This window comes from Myotis lucifugus, unplaced genomic scaffold, assembly GCF_000147115.1.
Source record: "Myotis lucifugus unplaced genomic scaffold, Myoluc2.0 scaffold_291, whole genome shotgun sequence".
NCBI classification, from domain to species: Eukaryota; Metazoa; Chordata; class Mammalia; order Chiroptera; family Vespertilionidae; genus Myotis; species Myotis lucifugus.
This window is the reverse complement of record NW_005871339.1, coordinates 1142406-1160827: the sequence shown is the minus strand read 5'-3', so window position 1 is coordinate 1160827 and position 18422 is coordinate 1142406. Positions and strand designations below refer to the sequence as shown.

Sequence of the window (18422 nt, the reverse complement as noted above, 5' to 3'; positions counted from 1 at the left end):
GGAAGGGGAGCGGCCCACACAGTGCCTACCATCCTGGGGTCTCCGGGGTCCCCAGGGCCCACTGCTCTGCCCGATCAGCCGCACCCTCTCCCCTTCCCGCCTGAACCCCACCCCAGCGGGACTGAGGAGAAATGTGTACTCACTGGCTCACCGTCCCTTCCAGGGGCGCCATCCTTCCCTGGTGGCCCCGCGGGTCCAGGGGGCCCTTGCGGCCCAGGGACAGCCCGTGCATGGGGGCTCTGCACCACTGGGCCTGCGAGACCCTGGGAGGAGGAGAGGGCAAGGCTGGAGGGCCACACACACGCTTACCTGCCCACCCCACCACTCCTGGGTCCTGGGCTGGGTCAGTACCACACAGGGACACAGGGTGGACACACAGGGGACACAAGCAAGAGTGGACATGCACAGGGTTCGGGCTGGTGGCACCACAAGGGCCTGCCCAGTTGTCCCCTCTCCCTGCCCACATGCTCCTCATCCTCTGGCCAGAGCCTCCCAGCCGTGCCCACCTGGTGCCAGGCGTAGGGACACCGAGAAAGGGTATGGGTTCAGAACTCCGTCGGGTCACCAGTGAGGGGACCAGAGGGACTGACTACTCTGGGGCCCCCATGGGTCTGGGCCAGGGTTGCGGCCTCACCTCTTCCAGGACATGGCTGTTGTCCCAGGTGATGACTGTACTTGAGCCAGGAAGGGTCTGAGCTGGGGGTGGGGGACAGAGGTCAGGCCCTGAACATGGCCCAGCCTCTGCCCTCAGCTCACACTCCCCTCCAGGGCCGCCCGTCGCCCCTAAGCACACACTCCAGTTCTCTCTCCCTCACACTCACACGATACTCCACTTCTCTCTCACACTCACTGTTATACACACACACACCCCACTTCTCTCTCTCTCACTGTCACACACACACACTCCACTTCTCTCACACTCACTGTTATACACACACACACACACACACACACACACCACTTCTCTCATACTCAGTCACTCACACACACACACTCCACTTCTCTCTCATACTCAGTAATCACACACATACACACTCCACTTCTCTCTCACTCACTGTCACACACACATTCCAATTCTCTCTCACACTCACTATTACCCACAAACACAGACACTCCACTTCTCTCACACTCAGTTATCTCACTCACACACACACACACACATACACACTCCACTTCTCTCACACTCACTGTTATCTCACACACACACACACACACTTCACTTCTCTCCCACACTCATTGTCACACACACTCCACTTCTCTCACACTCACTCCACTTCTCTCACACTCACTGTCACACACACACACTCCACTTCTCTCACACTCACTGTTATCTCTCTCTCTCTCTCTCACACACACACACTCCACTTCTCTCACACTCACTGTTATCTCTCTCTCTCTCACACACACACACACACACACACACACACACACACTCCACTCCTCTCGCCGAGCCCCTAGAATCCCCTGCATAATCACGACCCTTCCCCCTGAATGCCACGTCTCCCAAGAACGAGTACGTTCTCGAACAACCTGATGGTCTCACTTGGGAAACAGCACTGTCACATACAGTGACCTAACGCCGCCGGATTCAGGCTTTCCCACTGCCCAGTGGTGTCCTGTGTGACTTCTTTTGGGGAAATGGTGACAGTGGGGAAACCAGGCCCCACCAAGGATCCTGCCCAGAGGCCAGCTCTGGCGCAATCAGCCCTGCCTGAGCGGCGCATGTCCCAGAGCTGTGCACGCACCACCCCGCAGAGAGAAGCGGCCCAGGCCAGCGCCGTGCGAGTGCATGTGTGCGTGTGCGTGTGTGTGTGTGTGTGTCCGTTCCCCATCGCCCCTGCTCCTTGCTTCTCCCATTTGTCAATTTCTTCTCTAGCTGCAGGGTGGGCGCCTTACCCTCTGTGCTTGACACGTAATTTGTGGGTAAATTTTGAGAATGTTCCCCAAAACCTTTCACCCGATCATTCCAGCATCACAGAGTCCACTAGCAAACACGGGGCTCGTGCTGGGTTGCAATGTCCCGGGCACTTGGTGACCTGCAGAGGCCCCGTCTTCAGAGGGAAGTTCAGAGGAGTGTCCAACCCTCCTGGGTTTGACCGGCTCCGGGGGCAGCCTAGCAGCAGGGCTGGGGGACCGGACGGATTTGAGGCCCTTCATCCCACCTGGGCCCGACGACTCCCGAGGGAGCGCTCACTGCCAGGGCTGCACAGCATCACCCGCGGGCAGAGCTCTGGGCGACTCCTGTCCTGTTTCCAGCAGAAACCGAAGCTGCATCCACGTGTGGGCATCTCCCACCACCCCACCCTCTGCTCTGCTCAGAGCCCTGCCTCCTGGCCAGGTGGATGCCGCCCAAGCAGCCCTGACGCCCCACCCGTAAGACCCACTGAGTCACACGTCAGCCTCAGGAGGGCAGCCCAGCCCCTTCCCCCGATGACATGGGGTGGAAACCGCCCAGGATGCATTCCAGGAATTAGTGTGATTTAAGGCAGATTTAAAAGCCCCGCCTACGCGAACATTTAAAATGGAAAAGGCATCACTAAGAGAAGAGGAAAGGGACCTCCGTACAGGGAGAGGGACTGTGTTTCTGGGTCAGGAGACTCCGTGTTCTTTTTCTTTCTTTAGACTCGGTATTCGTGAGCTGTCCCGGCCCCTCCCCCAATACTGACTTATGGACTCAACGGCATTCCAACCCAAACCCCAGCCGGCTGTTCTTAAAAACACACACCGACAAACCGATTCTAAAGTTCGTAAGAAAAGACACAGGACAGAGAACAGCAGAGCAGTTGTGTCAGGGACGGGCGGATCCGGGAAACGACGATAAACAATAAGGACCTGATCCCGGGCCTCCGCACAAGGCCGCATCCACACTGGCAGTGCGTCCCACCGTCAGGACAGACAGGCAGACCCACGGACACAGGGGAGTCCAGAGACAGGCCCACACAGACGGCAGCTGGTGCTCAGCAAAGGCCCCAAGGCAGCTCGGGGCGGGGGAGGAGGATACGCTTTTTGATAAATGGAGCTAGAAAAACTGAGCCTGTATAAGCAAAAAATAAAAGAACCGAGATCCACACTTTATGCCCAGACGGCCCCTGGACACACAGGACAGTGAGGCGGGGCTGGGCTGCCCCATGGCCCAGGGGGCCTGTGCCCCTCACTCAGAACTCTTGGGGGGCCAGGCGTTCACCCACCTTGCCATCCTGCCTGCGCCTTGGGAAGCACGTGCCCGACAGATTCCACAGGCAGCACGTCCTCAGCCTCGGAGGGAAGATCCTGGGGGAACCCCCGACGGTTCTCATTCATCCGTTCTTTTCTGTTTCTAATCTGGCTGCACTGACCATGTATTATTTTATTAACTTAAAACGCAATCAATGCTTTTATTCTAAATGAAAAAGGTCTATGTAAGCCTCTAAAACAGCGGTTCTCAACCTGTGGGTCGCGACCCCTTTGGGGGTCCAACAACCCTTTCATAGGGGTCGCCTAAGACCATCGGAAAACACATATATAATTACATATTGTTTTTGTGATTAATCACTATGCTTTAATTATGTTCAATTTGTAACAATGAAATTGGGTGTCACCACAACATGAGGAACTGTATTAAAGGGTCGCGGCATTAGGAAGGTTGAGAACCACTGCTCTAAAACCTCGACATAAATGTGCAGACAGACTGCACAGATGTCCCTTGAGATTCCTATTCCCTGGTTATTCAGCCTGACTCGCGTCTAGGCACCACCGTGAAGATGTGATTGGCAGGTGACTAATGAGCGGACTTGAGCACAGGGAGTTTATTCTGGAAATTTGGGGTATGACCCAATCATTACCCAAGGTCCCAAAACAGAAGAGGCAGGCAGGAGAGGTGAGGCGGACGGGGTCCCGAGGAGGCGCTGAGGCATGTGGGCGACCCCTGGACCCCGAGAATGGTCCCTGGCTGAGAGCAGCAAAGCACCTGGACTCTCCCGACCTCCCCGGGCCTCCTGCAGGGGAGCAGCCTGCCCACCCGCTCTCAGCCCCGGGCTCTGCTCTCAGCCCCGGGCTCCAAGCAGGACTCCCACCTGCAGAGCCATGAGGCAAGACGGCGCGGCTGGATCTGCGGCCGTTTGTTGTGATGCCGCAATGAACTCTGACACACTCCGCTTCCCATGCATTCCGGGCACGCTGCCCCGCTCCACAGGCCTGTGCTTGTGCACTCCCTCGGCCAGCGCACCTCCCAGGCCGCCAGGGGACGTCCCCGACCCCCCGTGCTGATCCCAGGGTGGACCCATCTCACAGAGGCTCTCATGTCCCCTAGCGACCCCCTGGCCCCCGGGCTGAGCAGCGGCGTGGCACTCCGGTAGCACACTCCAGACAGTCCCACAAATACCCCAGAAACAGACACGAGAAACACACCCTGGGAAAGAAGGACGTGTCCCAGCAGCCGCTCTGCCCGGTTTCTCCGGGGGCAGCTTATTCCCACAGGGTATCCCACATGTGCCAAGGTGAGAGGGCAGGGCCGGTGCTGACCACTCCCCAGGCTGGGGCTTCTGTCTGCGATGGACGGGAGAGCCTCACCCACCACACACGTGCACACAGCACTAACACGCACATATACCACAAACATGCACAGCACTAACACGCACAGCACTAACATGCACACATACCACTAACACACACACCACTAACATGCTCACATACCACTAACACGCACACTAGTAACACGCACACACCCACAAGAGCTTTACCTCCCAATATAGACACAGTGGTTTGTTCCTCGATTTCTTCTGTTCTGGAATCTTCTGAGTGGCTGCCTTCAGCCAAGGGAGGAGAAGTGACCGGGGGAGCCTCGGGGGGGCTGGGTTTTAGGGGTGCTCCCTGGCAAGGTGAGAGTGGGAAGACGGCTCCGTTAGTCAGCAAACTTGGACGTCCTGTGAATGTGTGTGCTGGCACATGTCAGGTTTAGGTTATGCTGCTGAACTCCCCAGGCCCACCAACTTCCCCATGCGAGGGACGGACCAGCGCCCACTCCCCGGGCTCCAGGCGGCAACTCAGGGACACTCCAGAGCCCAGCTCCTTCCTGTGGGCCCCACAGAGAAGGGCCGTGGTCAGCACTGTCACCGATGCCCTCGGGAGGGATCCGGTGGTTCACTGCACACGCTGGTGTGGCTGTGGCGTGTCCTTGGCGAGGGCCCCACCTGGCACTCCATGGCTGGGTGACTGCCACCCCCCCCCGGAGGGCATAAGGCTCTCTGCTCTGAAAACCGGTCTTCCCTGTTCCCAGAGGCACCATGGAGTCGAGGACGTGGGTGCAAGTGGATGTTCAAACACGCAGGCAAGACACTTCCTGCAGCCGGCCACCCCCATTTGGCATGAACTCCCTGGGGATGCCGTGTGTGGGTGACGGTCACCCTGGGAGTCTTGTCTGAGGGCTCCCTCCCCACCCCCCGCCAGGCAGGCAAGCAGCAGCCAGACCGGGACACCAGGCCTTCCCTGTGGCTGGGACCTCCACCTGGACCAGGCCTGCCCACCCCATAGAGGCTTCTGCCCAGTCCCTCTGATGGTCAGCAGCCTCGCTCATCAGTGGCCTGCTAGTAGGCATAGCCAGGGACAGGCTGCAGGCTCAGGATCAACCTGTCTAACTAAATAGGGACCCCATTTTTGGTCTTTGACCCTCCAGGCCAGTGGTCACCAACAGGTGGTCCGAGGTCCGAAAGGTTGGCGACGGCTGCTCCAGGCTATTAGGCGGACGGATCACGAGAATTCTCGCTTCATATTACGCAGTGTTTTACAAAGTATCACACTTTAAAAAGATATTAGCTTGTAAGAACATGTAATAAATAACTTCAAAATGCAATGGGTATTTATTTAATTTTAAAGCGTGCCTTTAACATTTATGTAAAACATTTTTTGTTCTCGTTCAATAGAAACTTATCTGGCCGCTGGGTAAAGCTAGCAATAACACTACTGGTCCGCAATGTGTGAAGAGGGGCCACCAAGCTGTGGCATTTCACACTGTGGTCCCAGCACAGCTCACACACCATGGTTCTGTGGGGTCACTGCATCCCCAGTGGCTGGTGTGTGGCCCAGGCACCCAGGTGGAGATAGGAGCCCGGCGGGAAAAAGTGCACGATCTCAAATCCAGCCGTGTCCGTGAGGCTTAGCGGTGGAGGAACACACAGGCAGCCTGACCCTTGGGGGGCTGTTTTGGGCCACTACACACTGACCTGTGTCCAGGAGCTCACCATACAGGTGGGTGAGCCACCTGCCCCACCTCCACCCTGGCAAGCCCAGGGGTCCCAAGCCCTGCCTGGGGGAGGGGTGTGTGTGCTGACCGTCCATCCCAGGGCAGCCCAGCACGCCTCCTGTTACGCCCTGGATGCCCGAGCCCTGACGCAGACGGCGTGACACAGATGATGGGAGCGGAGGGCCCAGCCCCTTTCACGTCCCTGAGACACACTCCCTCCTGCGTCGTATCAGCAGCGTGAGCTGAGAAACTCACTGAGCTGGCCTCGTGCTGCCCTGCACGGCTTCCCCTTCTCTTACTCGCTAGTCCCTTGGGGCCCTACCAGCCAATGGGAGGCCCAGTGAGGATGTCAGGTCACCTGAGGGACTCAGGAGCGTGTAGAAGTAGAAAAACGGATTTTCTACTGAGCGGGAGCATGGCCCCTGGCCGGTGTGGCTCACTGGATAGAGCGCCGGCCTGCGGACTGGGGGGTCCCAGGTTCAATTCTGGTCAAGTGCACATGCCTGGGTTGTGGGCTCGGTCCAACGTGCAGGAAGCAGCCAATCAATGATTCCCTCTCATCACTGATGTTTCTATCTCTCTCTTCCTCTCTAAAGTTAATAAAAATATATTTAAAAAAAAAAAAAAAAGAGGGAGCACGGCCCAGGCTGGGATGGGGGCCGGGGCAGAGACCCTGCTGGCACTCACCTCTTCCTTCTTGAGAAGCTCCGGGCTCTCCGCCAGCCCACTTCCGAAGTCCCCTGACGCCTGAGGGTTCACAGAACAGGAAGAAGCTGGTGACTAAAGCCCCGGCCCCAGCAGGGCCTGGAGAGCAAACCAGGCAGGTCCCACCTGTCCCAGACCCATCCCAGGCCCGGGCGGGAGGGGGAGACAGGGTAGGGGGGCGGGAGGGGTGGTTGTTGTGGTCACCAGGAGGGAGCTGGCCCTCCGAGGTGTCAGCCGGTCATCAGTGAGGCATGCCCAGTCAGACCCATTAGAATGGCCCATTGGAAACCAATGTGGCTCCGGGCCAGACACACAGAGAACCATAAAGAAGCATGTTCCTCTCTTCCCACGTGTCATCCTGTTCCCGGGTCACTGTCCTGGGAAACGGCCCAGAGGCTTATCAGCGCACAGGGCACACGGTGGACACGGAGCAGAACAGAAGGCAGCTGAGGGGACAGGACTGGACGACCTCGCTCTCTTCACAGCTGTGTCCACAGGGGCAGGTCTGTGGCCTGGAGCCTCCCCCAGGACACGGCCTTCCTCCTATCTGTCCACACCCAGGAACAGGTGGACGTGCCTCCTCAGGTCCCACCTGACTGTGTGCACTCACACACTGACACACGTTTGCAGTGCTAACAACTATCACCTCCGGGCTGTCCTGGGGCCAGTGTCCACCCAGCATTCACTTTGCGTGTGTTTTGAGTGGAGAGTTCCAGGGGAGGCGCTGAAAACGTACCAGGTTCCTGGTACCTGAAACGGCATCTTTCAGAGACCTTTCTCGTCCCATCACTTTGGGATCACTTTGGGGTTCCTGGGCCCCTGTTGGCTGGGGCTCTCCTCCCACCGGGTGAGGGTGGGGGCGGAGGGGGGAGACTCACCCCGTCATCGTCGTCGTCATCGTCCTCCAGGCAGTGCATGGGGCTCACCTGGGGGTCACTGCGCACCCTCAGCTCCGCGATCATCCCCTACACGCAGAGGGAGAGAGAGGTCATGGGCAGTCCTGGGGCAGGCGGGGGGGCACAGAGAGACCCTGACACAGAGCCTGGCATCATGAGGTCAAAATTTCAGGTGACATAAACCAGCATGAGAGGGGCCGTGCCCTGGGTCAGGCCAGTGCTGCTCCTGGGCAAACCTCAGGCGCAGCAGGAAACAGTTGGATTAACTGGTCGGAATCCAGGTCTTAACTCTCTTTGCAACGTCACCTTTTCATAAAATAAGTGAGAAGCAGAGGACAAAACAGCCCATAGCGACTGGAGTGAGCTCTTGGTTCTCTGTGCACATGGGCTCCTCGGTCAGGTCAATTTCACCCGTTCACTCACTCATTCATTTACTCACTCACCCTCTCCATCCCTCCTTCCCACACAGGCTCCATCACATGCTCTCAGCCCTGCGCCGGGCACCAGAGCGCCAGGACACGGCGGTGAACAGGGCCCTGCCATCTTAAGGCTGAGTGTGGATCTTAGAGGCGATCGTGCCCAGGTAAGAAAAAGATGAGGTGTGTCACTGAAAGTGGTGCCCCTGAGGAATATGAGGCAGATGGCACTGGGTGGGGGGAGGCCGGGAGGGCAGCAGACACAGGTGGGGCAATGTCCTGAACTGTGAGTACAGAGGGTCCACCCTGTGGAGAGGACATGGGGCACCTACTCAATAGGGGGCCCTACGCATGAGGCAGGATGCCAGTTGGGGACAGCAGAGATGATGAGGACTCAACCCTGGCTGCACTGGGGCCTTCTCTGATCTCCAAAGGGTAGAGGAGCAAAGGGTGGCACCAAGTGCAGTGTCTGGATCTCAGCCGACTCTTGGAGCCAAGTAGGTGAAGCTGGGGCCCAGGGGCCTCCCAGCGCCCACGGGGCTCCTGCAAACCCAGGCGGATCCTGTGCCTGTGCCATGCGATGTCCCTGGGACACAGCACAAGCAGGCTCTGCCGTGCACTGAGTTCTGTCTTCGATGCCACTTCCTAAAAGGCTTCCCCACTGGAAACTGGGAGTGTTCTCAGTGCTTTCTCTAGCATTTTCTGTGTTCGACTTAACATCTTGATCCACTGGGATTGACCTCAGTGCAATTGTTCCTAAATAGAGACCAAATAGAGACCATAAAGCAGCATGTTCCTTCCTCTCCACGTGTCCTCCTTTTCCCGGGAAACCACCCAGAGGCTTATCAGTGCACGGGCCACGCGGCGGGCACAGAGCAGAACAGAAGGCAGCTGCTCAGTTCTAAGAAGCACATTTTAACACCCTTCACAGAAAGTCTAGGTCAGAGGTCAGCGGACATTCTCTGGAAAGGGCCAGTTGGTCAGTATGTCCAGGCCTTTGTCACAAGGACTGTGTTGTACCAGGAAATCGACCAGGACAGTATGTAAAAGACGGGGCGTGACTGTCCAACCAAACTGTAGGGACACCAACCGTTTACTTCATAAGACTTGCACGTGTCACAAAATGTTCTTTTTTTCCTATCCATTTAAGCACGGGAAGGCTGGCTAGCTTACAGGCTGTATGAAAACGGGTGGTGGGCTGGACCTGTCCGAGGGCCATGTGCAGACTCCGGCCTCGGTCAGTTTATTCCTCCAAATGCCCTTCGGACTCCCTTTATCAGCTGACCCTTGAGCTCATGACCTTCCTATTCTGCACCAACAAGGGACATGTGATCACCAACCACCAAACACCCAGCTAAGCCCGCACCTGGAGCTCCACTCATCTTTCGAGGCTCCGCTCAGGCTGCCTCCTCCAGGAAGTACCCCTGGATTCTCTCCCCAGGCTGGTTAGCCTCTCTGGGGGCCAGTTCTGCTTGACTCCATGTTCCCCCACCCACCTCCACTACTGACGATGAGGCCTGTGGGACAGTGTACCTGTGTGTGTGTGTACGTTACAGGCTCGTGTGTTATGTGGATATGTGCATGGTTTTATGAGTGTGCATGTGCACGCATATGGGCACGGGTGTGGGGGAGGCACACACCCCAGTGTCCACCACCACCCAGGCTCTAAGGGTGCCATCACCCAAAGGGAGTGTAGGCCAGTCTGGACTTAAAATTGCAAGGGTCAGCCTCTGGGGTCAGCAGCAGCATCACATCTGAGATGCAAACTGTTGGCCCACGAGCCCCGCTGAGGGAGGGGCAGGAGAACCCCAGGTGACAGTCACCCAGGTTGAGAGCTCAAAGAGACGGCCGGAGGGCCAGATGTTAAAATCCTGGAATGCCCCTTGGTGGCACTTTGTGTGTGAGGGTTGGGCAGGGGCGCTTCTGGCAGGTAGGGGGTCAGGGTGCTGTATGTCCCCCATGACCATCCACTCACTGACACTGCCTGCGAGGCTCGGAGCCTCCGAGAGACCAGGCCCACAAAGGCCTGAATGACGAGGGCAGGAAAGCTCAGATCCCAGCCACGGCTGGGGCTGGCAACTTCCCGAGGACAGAGTTAGCTGGGGAAGACATCACTGGTGCAAAAGCCACAAGACCCACTGCAAATATTGAACAAACTTAGAACCACGTTAGGAAATCCAGAGATTTCATTAATAAAGACCATTTAAACTATGTCCTGCCACTGCTACACCATGGGCTACATGTCTTAAAGATGCGTGTGATGATCAAAACCCTACTTCCCATGAGTGACAGGGTTCCAAGCGTTTGGTCAGCATGACCTGGGGGGCCCCAGCACCCCCTTGGTCAGGAGTGTGGCCATGGTGGGGGGAGGACTCGGGGGTTGGAGACGCTCACACTCCCCCTGTTGCTCCCCGCCATCCTCGGTGGCCCAAGCCCAGGTGGCCCAAGCCCAGGTGGCCGGTGGGCAAGCCCTTGGCTTCCGTGGACCAAGCGCTGGTGTATGTAATCCAGCCAACAAAGCCGCAGGTGAGCAACGGTGACAATGTCCGCACTCCTCACTGAACACACGGAGTGACCGCGGGATGTGCCAGGAACAGGTCAGGCCCGGCCCCGCCTGCCTGGAGGCTGCGGACAAGGGTCCAAGGGATCCGAGGGCAGTTCGTCTGACAACAGACCCTGAGGCCGAGACAGAACCATAAAGGAAACCCCCGACTAAGAGGAAGGTGGCTTCACAAAGAAGCAAACAGGGAAAGGACCGGCAAAGACATATGGAACAGTGGCATCTGCACGGGTAAAAAGGGGGAGGTAGATACATAGACACTGAACCAGAGTCGGACGTAGCATGTTAACAAGCAAAACAGTGTAATGACTGCGTGGAACAAACCGCTTCCAAGGGATATTTATAACCAAATCTGACAAGAATAAACCTGAAAGACCAATGAGGTTCCAGAATTTTCTGACAGGAGAAAAGAATAAAGGTTCTGTAAGGAGCCACAGGACCCGTCGGGAGGACACCCCTGAGCTTTCGTTTCTGCCAAATGATATAAATCACTCAACTTGAGTGATTCTTTCCTAAGAATCTCAAGGCAAACGTCTGAAACACCTTGTACTAATCAGTCTCGTCAGACAACAGGCTGCTCCCCTCACCTAGCTGGAATCGGGCCAGAAACCCACACAGAACACTCCTCAAACTTCTCGTCTGCGCAGACACAGGAGTCAGACCTCGCCTGCACTGAATGTGACACAGTGGACAGGAATCAGGGCCACAGCCCAGAGCCAAACATCAGCCTTAAACTCTCCCTTTCTGTCTTTCTAACCTCAAAGACCTGGCTAGGATACAATGTCTTAGGACTCTTCCCCGGGCCAGATTAAACCACACAAACACTTTAAATATCCCAATGGTGTTTAAAAAATGCAAGGTAAAAAGGCAAGTGACAGCCCTAGCCGGTTTGGCTCAGTGGATAGAGCGTTGGCCTGCGGACTGAAGGGTCCCAGGTTTGATTCCCGTCAAGAGCACATGCCCAGGTTGCGGGCTCGATCCCCAGTAGGGGGTGTGCAGGAGGCAGCCGAACAATGATTCTCTCTCAACATTGATGTTTCTATCTCTCTCTGCTGCTCCCTTCCTCTCTGAAACCAATAAAAAAATATATATATTTTTTAAAAAGGCAAAAGACAAACTGGGAAGTAATATCTGCAGTACACAAAGCAAAGGGTAGGTTTCTTTCATATGTAAAGAGTTTGTAAAAACCAACAGGAAATGGCGTGAACCCATCAAAACAGAAATGCAAAGAACATAAGCAGGCCAGTCACAAGAGAAGAAATACAAATAGCCAATAGACACATGAAAATAAAATCGAAGCCTGTCTTCACTCACAGCAAGAAACGCCCATTAAAACCCCCAGATGCAGCTTCTGATGCACCCAACTGGCAGTCACGTTTTTGCACGAATGACGTGTGGCCCTGGCCAGGCCTGGGGGGAAGCCTGTGGTCTCCTCCCTGCAGGAGGGGTGTGGCCGCCCTGAGCACCCTGAGCCCTGGGCAGCCCCACGGTCAGTTTTCTGTTAAACCCGCAAAGACGGATGGAACAATGGCATACTTTCCCGTCTAGAAATGCCCGGGAGGTCACACAGCAGACTGCCAGCGAACACGGCCCCTCCCTGGATGAGACGTCTCTCTGTGACGCCTTCCAGTTAATCATGTTTGAGGATCAAAATGAAAACACAAAGAGGCCCAGTTTGGTATCAAAGTCCTGCTGGCCCCCAGACCCCACGGGTGAAAGTTCCTGCCAAAGGGGAAAGGCCAGCTCTCAGAAGCCGAATCACCAGGACTTAGAACAACTCTCATCAAGCAGCTTTTGTCTGGGTAATAATTAACATTCTGTCCCCTGAAGCACGTCGCCCGTCAGCCTACACAGGGACCCCTGTGCGGGGCGGGCCAGCTGCAGACCGGCTGTAATGTTAGCATTGAGTCAGCTCGAACCGAGGGTGCCCACGCCGTGTTTCCAGGAGGCCGGGGTCCAGCTAAAGGTTCCACGTGTAGGGGCCGAGGGCCCAGGACAAAGAACCCACCCAAGTTCTGGGGTTGGCCTCACCCCAGATGAAGGCCAGGGTCCGGCCCAGGGAGTGGGGACCTCCTGGGGACACAGTGGAGACAGCACTGCTAGGGAAGTCCTGCCCACACCGCTCTGAGTGGCCGCTGAGCAATTTGGTAAAATAATAACAACAGCACAATTGATGCTGGCACCGGGCATGAAGCCCTGGCCCGGCCCAGCGGGTGTGCCGTGTTCATGGGGTACAGCTTATCCCCAGAAGGGCCCAGGCCTGCTTCCACCCTCTGCTGTTGCCATCTTAAAATTCTTAATTATGGACCACGGGGCCCTTGGCTTGCCTCGTGCAGATGGTGGCAGTTAGAAAGATGGTCCCAAGGGGGCTGCAGAGAGACCCCAAGGGGCCAGAGCACCAGGGAATAAGACACATTGGGGCCAGGCAGACCCTGGGGCCTGAAGCCAGGTAGGGACCGATGGCCACTCCCCCAGGGCTGGTCCAGTCCTCAAGCAGCAGCCACAGTTACCTGGAACTTGTCGGGGTCCGCTTCTCCGGCCTGAGCCACAAAGAAGCCGGAGCCGGGCTCCAGCTCCAGGGCGCGTGGGGACCGCGCCAAGGACGCCCCCTGGATCCTCTCGCAGTCCACAAACAGCGTCACGGTGTCATCGTCCACACTGAGGGCAAAGCGCGTCCACTGGCCGGTGAAGGCGGGCAGGGCAAAGCTGGCCGCCGTGGTGTGTCCGGGCCGCGCCCGGGTCGGTGTACACGGAGCTGGATGTACTGTTGGCCGTCGCTCACACCCGACAGCTTCACGCCCACGGAGACCACGGCCTGGGCTGCATCCGTGATGGCGAACAGCACCCCCGCGGCCTCGGTGGCCGGCTGCACGTGGAAGAACAGCGAGAAGTCACGGAAGAACGGGCTGGGGAAGTGGTACCGGGCCACCTGGCCGCTGTTGGCATCCGGACCAAAGACGTAGGCTGGTCCCACATCGGGGTCGTCAATCTGGGTGACCTGCTGGGGCGGGGGCTCCCCGAGCAGCTGGAGGAGCCCCACCTCTGTGACCACTCTCTCTGTGAAGAGGAAAAAGACACCTTGTGAGGCTGTGTGCAGAGCACAAAGGGGAAACCGAGTCATGCCCCTGGCACCTGCTCTGCTCCTCTGGGCTCTGCTGGCCGGGGAGGTGGACGGATGCCCCATCTTATCCAGACACACGTTGGGCCAGAACATGTTGGCCATAAACCACTAAACCATCCCCTCAACAAGCTTGCAGGCCGTGGGGTGCGGGGAGGGCAGGCAGGATGCAGCAGGGACCATCCCAAACCAGCATGGCAGGAGGAGGGGCAAGGAGCCTGCTGTGAAGGGGTCGGGGGTTCTGAGCCCACCTGCAACCTTGCCCCGCACCCCATCCTCATCCCATGCTTAGAACATGTCCTCACCCCATCACTCATCCTCCCCACGCTCGGACCCCCCGCGGGGATCCACAGGAGCAGGGCACGGGCAATAGGGAAAAGAAAGCTGTGCACCGGGCTGTCCCCTGCAGCTTCACCCTCATCAGAACCAGCCCAGAAACACTCCTAGAAGAGCAGAACGTGAGAGGGGCTGTGCCTCCTGGAGGACTTGGCTTAGCCGGATCGGTCCTGTGGTTTCCACGTCTGTGCTGACACTCAATACAGCAACTCACACCCAGTCCCCCAGGTTGGCTGGGGCTTGGATGTGACAGCTCGGCTGAGGCTGTTGCATGGGGCTTCTGGGAACCAAGTCAGCACAGACCAAGGGTGCCATGCAGTGTTTCCAGGAGGCGGGGGTTCCAGCTGAAGGTTCCAAGTGCAGGGGCTCTCCCCCCTCCTGGTGTGTCCACACTGGGGTGACCTGGAGAGCAGCCTCGTGAGGGGGGGACCACTGGCGGGAGGTCTGCTTTCTCAACCCACAGATGCTCAAGCTAGCATGGTCCCACCGGCCCCACCTGCCTTCTAAACACCCGGAGGCTCATGCGGCGTCCCTTCCATTCACGCCCCTCAGGAGCCCAGTCAGAACCGCTCGTGTGTCCTCCTCCTGGGCCATCAGTGTCACAGAGCACGAGTTCTGACTGACATCCCAGCATCTGGAGGCCCCTCGGTGGCAGGAGCCCAGGTGGGGACACAGGAGGGACCAGAGGCCCTGCAGTCCATGATGCTGACCCTGGGCCGGAGCCGGGCCTGACCTGACCGTGTGCCTGGACCTGCCCAAGCCCTCGCATGCAATACGGAGCATGTGGGGGCCACTAGTCTCAGGCTCCCATGCCCTAGGAGCCAGGAGTGCTGAGCGTTGGGGCAGAGGGCCAGGCTACGTCCCCACGCAGCGTGTGGTCACTGCCGGACACAGGAGGGCAGGCACCAGCTCAAGGAGAGACCGGTGCATGCATGACTTCCCCGTACATCCACTTTGCCTGGCGGAGCCTGACTCTGCGGCCAAAGTTGGCCAAGAGCCCTGACCCAAGGCCTTTCCTCTCAAGACCCCCACCTACAGTCTGGGTGGGGTCCACCTCCAGAGTGTGAGTCACACAGGAGAGGATGCTTCTGGGAGGCAGCAGTGATGTGTGGGGGTCCCGAGGAAGGCTGCGTGGAGCCACCATGCATGAGTGTGACAGTGAGTGCAAGTGTGAGTGCAAGTGTGCATCTATGTGACTGCTGTGTGTGATGGGCACCTGGGTCTGGCCCACCAGCAGGGCCAGGCTGACCTGGGTCTTTCTGGGGCAGGCACAGGGAAGATATGCTGACCCCAACTTCCTAAGGCAAGTTGTCTTATAAGAGTCCCTGAGGAAAAAATAAATAAAAACAGGAGAAAGGGCCACCGCAGGGGGGGGCATGCACTGTGGGTACCTGCCAGGGTTGGCCCCCAGGGTCAGCGGTGTGGCTCTGCATGGCCCTGACCGCCCGCCATGTGGCAGCGCTGCCAGCCAGCCAGGGCTCCCACTGATCTCACCCTCCCTGAGGGTAAGACCCTCATGCAGACGGGAAGTGGGGCAGGCACAGGGAAGCACAATTTCCTCCACCCTGATAAAGAATATCTACAAAAAACCCTACAGCTAACTTCATACTTACCGGTGAGAAACTTGACCCTCTCCCACTAGGATCAGGTATAAGGCAGGAATGCCCCTCTCTACTTCTTTTCAACATCAGACTGGAAGTCCTAGCTAATGACATAAGAAAGGAAATAAAATACACAAATTGGGAAGAAAGAAATAATACTGTCTGTTTGCAGATGATATAATCATCTATGTAGAAAATTCAAAAGAATTAACAAACAACCCCCCCCCCCCCACACACACACACCTCCTGGAGCTAATACAGTAAGTGATCATAGCAAGGTTATGGGATACAGGATTAATATACAAAAGGCAATCTGTTTTCTACATACCAGCAAAGAACAAGTGGAATTTGAAATTAAAAGCAGAATACTATTTACAGAATACCAAAATTAAATACTTAGATATAAATCAAACAAAATATGTACAAGATCTACATGAGGAAAACTACAAAACTCTGAAGAAAGAAATCACAGAACTAAAGAAATGTAGATATATTCCATGCTCATAGATAAAAAGACTCAATATTGTCAAGATGTCAGTTCTTCCCAACTTAATCTATAGATTCAAAGAAATCTCAATCAAAATCCCAGATAGTTATTTTGTGAATATCGACAAACAGATTCTAAAGTATATGGAGAGACAAAGACCCAGATAGCCAATGCAATTTTGAAGGAGAAGAACACAGTTTTTCTAAACCTATAGTGATCAAGACTCTGTGGTATTCTTGAAACAACAAAGTGATCAATGGAATGGAATAGAGAACTCGGGAAGAGAGCCACATAAATATACTCAACTGATCTTTGACAAAAGAGCAAAGGCAATAGAATGGAGTAAAGATGATATTTTTAACAATTGGTGCTGGAACTGCTGAACACCAATGTGCAAAAAATTACATCTAGACACGGACCTCATACCTCTCACAGAAATTAACTCACCGTAGATCACAGACCTAAATGTAACGTGCAAAACTATAAAACTGCTAGAAGATAACAGGAAAAACTCTGATGACCTTGGATATGGCAATGACTTTTTAGATATAACACCAAAGGCACACAATCCATGAAAAAACATCATTGATAAGCTAAACTTCATTTAATTTCTTTAAGATTAGAACTTCTGGAGGAAGAAGAAAAAGGTAAAGATACAACTTGTGAACAACAAACTGGAGGGAATATTTTCAAAACATGTATCTGATAAAAGGAGGTACATCTAAAATATACAAGAACACTCAAAACTCAACAATAAGAAAACAAACAACCCGATTGAAAAGTGGGCCAAAGATCTTAACAGGCACCTCACCAAAGAAGAGGTAAATATGGCAAATAAACATATGAAAAGATGCTCCACATCCCATGCACCAGGGGGGTGCAAATTAAAACAACCACGAGACACGACTTCACACCTATTAGAAGGGCCACAATCAGGAACACTTGACAACCAAGAGCTGGCCAGGGTGTGGAGCAACCAGAACTCACAGTCACTGCTGGTTCCCACCCGGTGCAGCCAGCCACTGTGGGAGACAGCTGGGTGGTTTATTATAAAACTAAACATACTCTTACCCTATAATCTAGCAATCACTCTTTGGTATTTACCCAAAGGAATTGAAAACTTATTTCCACACAAAAACCTGCACACAGATGTGTGCAGAAGCTTTATTCATAACTAGAGGCCTGGTGCACGAAATTCGTGCACTTGGTGGGGGGTCCTTCAGTCCCATCTGCGCCCTCTTGAAGTCCGGGAGCCCTCGGGGGATGCCTGACTGATGACTTAGCACTGCTGCGGAGGCAGGAGAGGCTCCCGCCACCCCCACTGCACTCACCAGCCATAAGCCTGGCTTCTGGCTGAGTGCGCTCCCGCTGTGGGAGCACACTGACCACCAGGGGGCAGCTCCTGTGTTGAGTGTCTGCCCCCTGGTGGTCAGTGCGCGTCATAGTGATTGGTCGTTCTGCTGTTTGGTCAATTTGCATATTAGCCCTTTATTATATAGGCTTGCCCAAACTTGGAAGCAACCAATATGTCTTTCAGCAGGTGAATGAGTAAATAAACTGTGGAACCTTTAAACAATGGAATATTATTCAGTGACTAGAGGCCTAATGCACAAAATTCGTACAAGGGGCTCAGCCCTTGCAGCCCCGCCTTCGTCCTGAAGGTCTTCCAGAAGGTCGTCCGGACGGTCGTTCTGCTGTTCAGTATAATTAGCATATTAGCTCTTTATTATATAGGATAAAGAGAAATGAACTATAAAGCCATAAACGACATGGAGGAAACGTTAATGCATACTCAGTGAAAAAAGCCAGTCTTTAAAAAAGCTACATCATATATTATTCCAACTCTATGACGTTCTAGAAAAGGCAAAACTGTGGAGACAGTAGAATGTTCAGTGGTTGCCAGGGATGGGGTGAGAGCCGGATGCACAGGTGGAGAAGAGAGGATTTGTTTAGGGTGGGGAAACCTCTCTATATAATACTATAATGATGGACACATGCCATTACACTTTTGTCCAAATCCTCGGAACATTCAATATAAAATGGAAAGAGGCTGGGTGTGTTGGGGGGTGGGGGGAATGGGGGCATA

The 18422-nt window shown here is 55.3% G+C and overlaps 1 protein-coding gene across 1 annotated transcript in view; it reads right to left on the bottom strand.

Moving 5' to 3' along the window:
- Positions 1–18422, bottom strand: part of COL18A1 (collagen type XVIII alpha 1 chain) — a 62835-nt gene that overhangs the window by 22981 nt on the left and 21432 nt on the right. The window contains 8 exon segments of the mRNA XM_023763537.1: positions 144–263; positions 635–696; positions 4719–4848; positions 6905–6964; positions 7801–7887; positions 13305–13511; positions 13513–13545; positions 13547–13851. Coding sequence (XP_023619305.1) covers positions 144–263; positions 635–696; positions 4719–4848; positions 6905–6964; positions 7801–7887; positions 13305–13511; positions 13513–13545; positions 13547–13851 — 1004 coding nt within the window.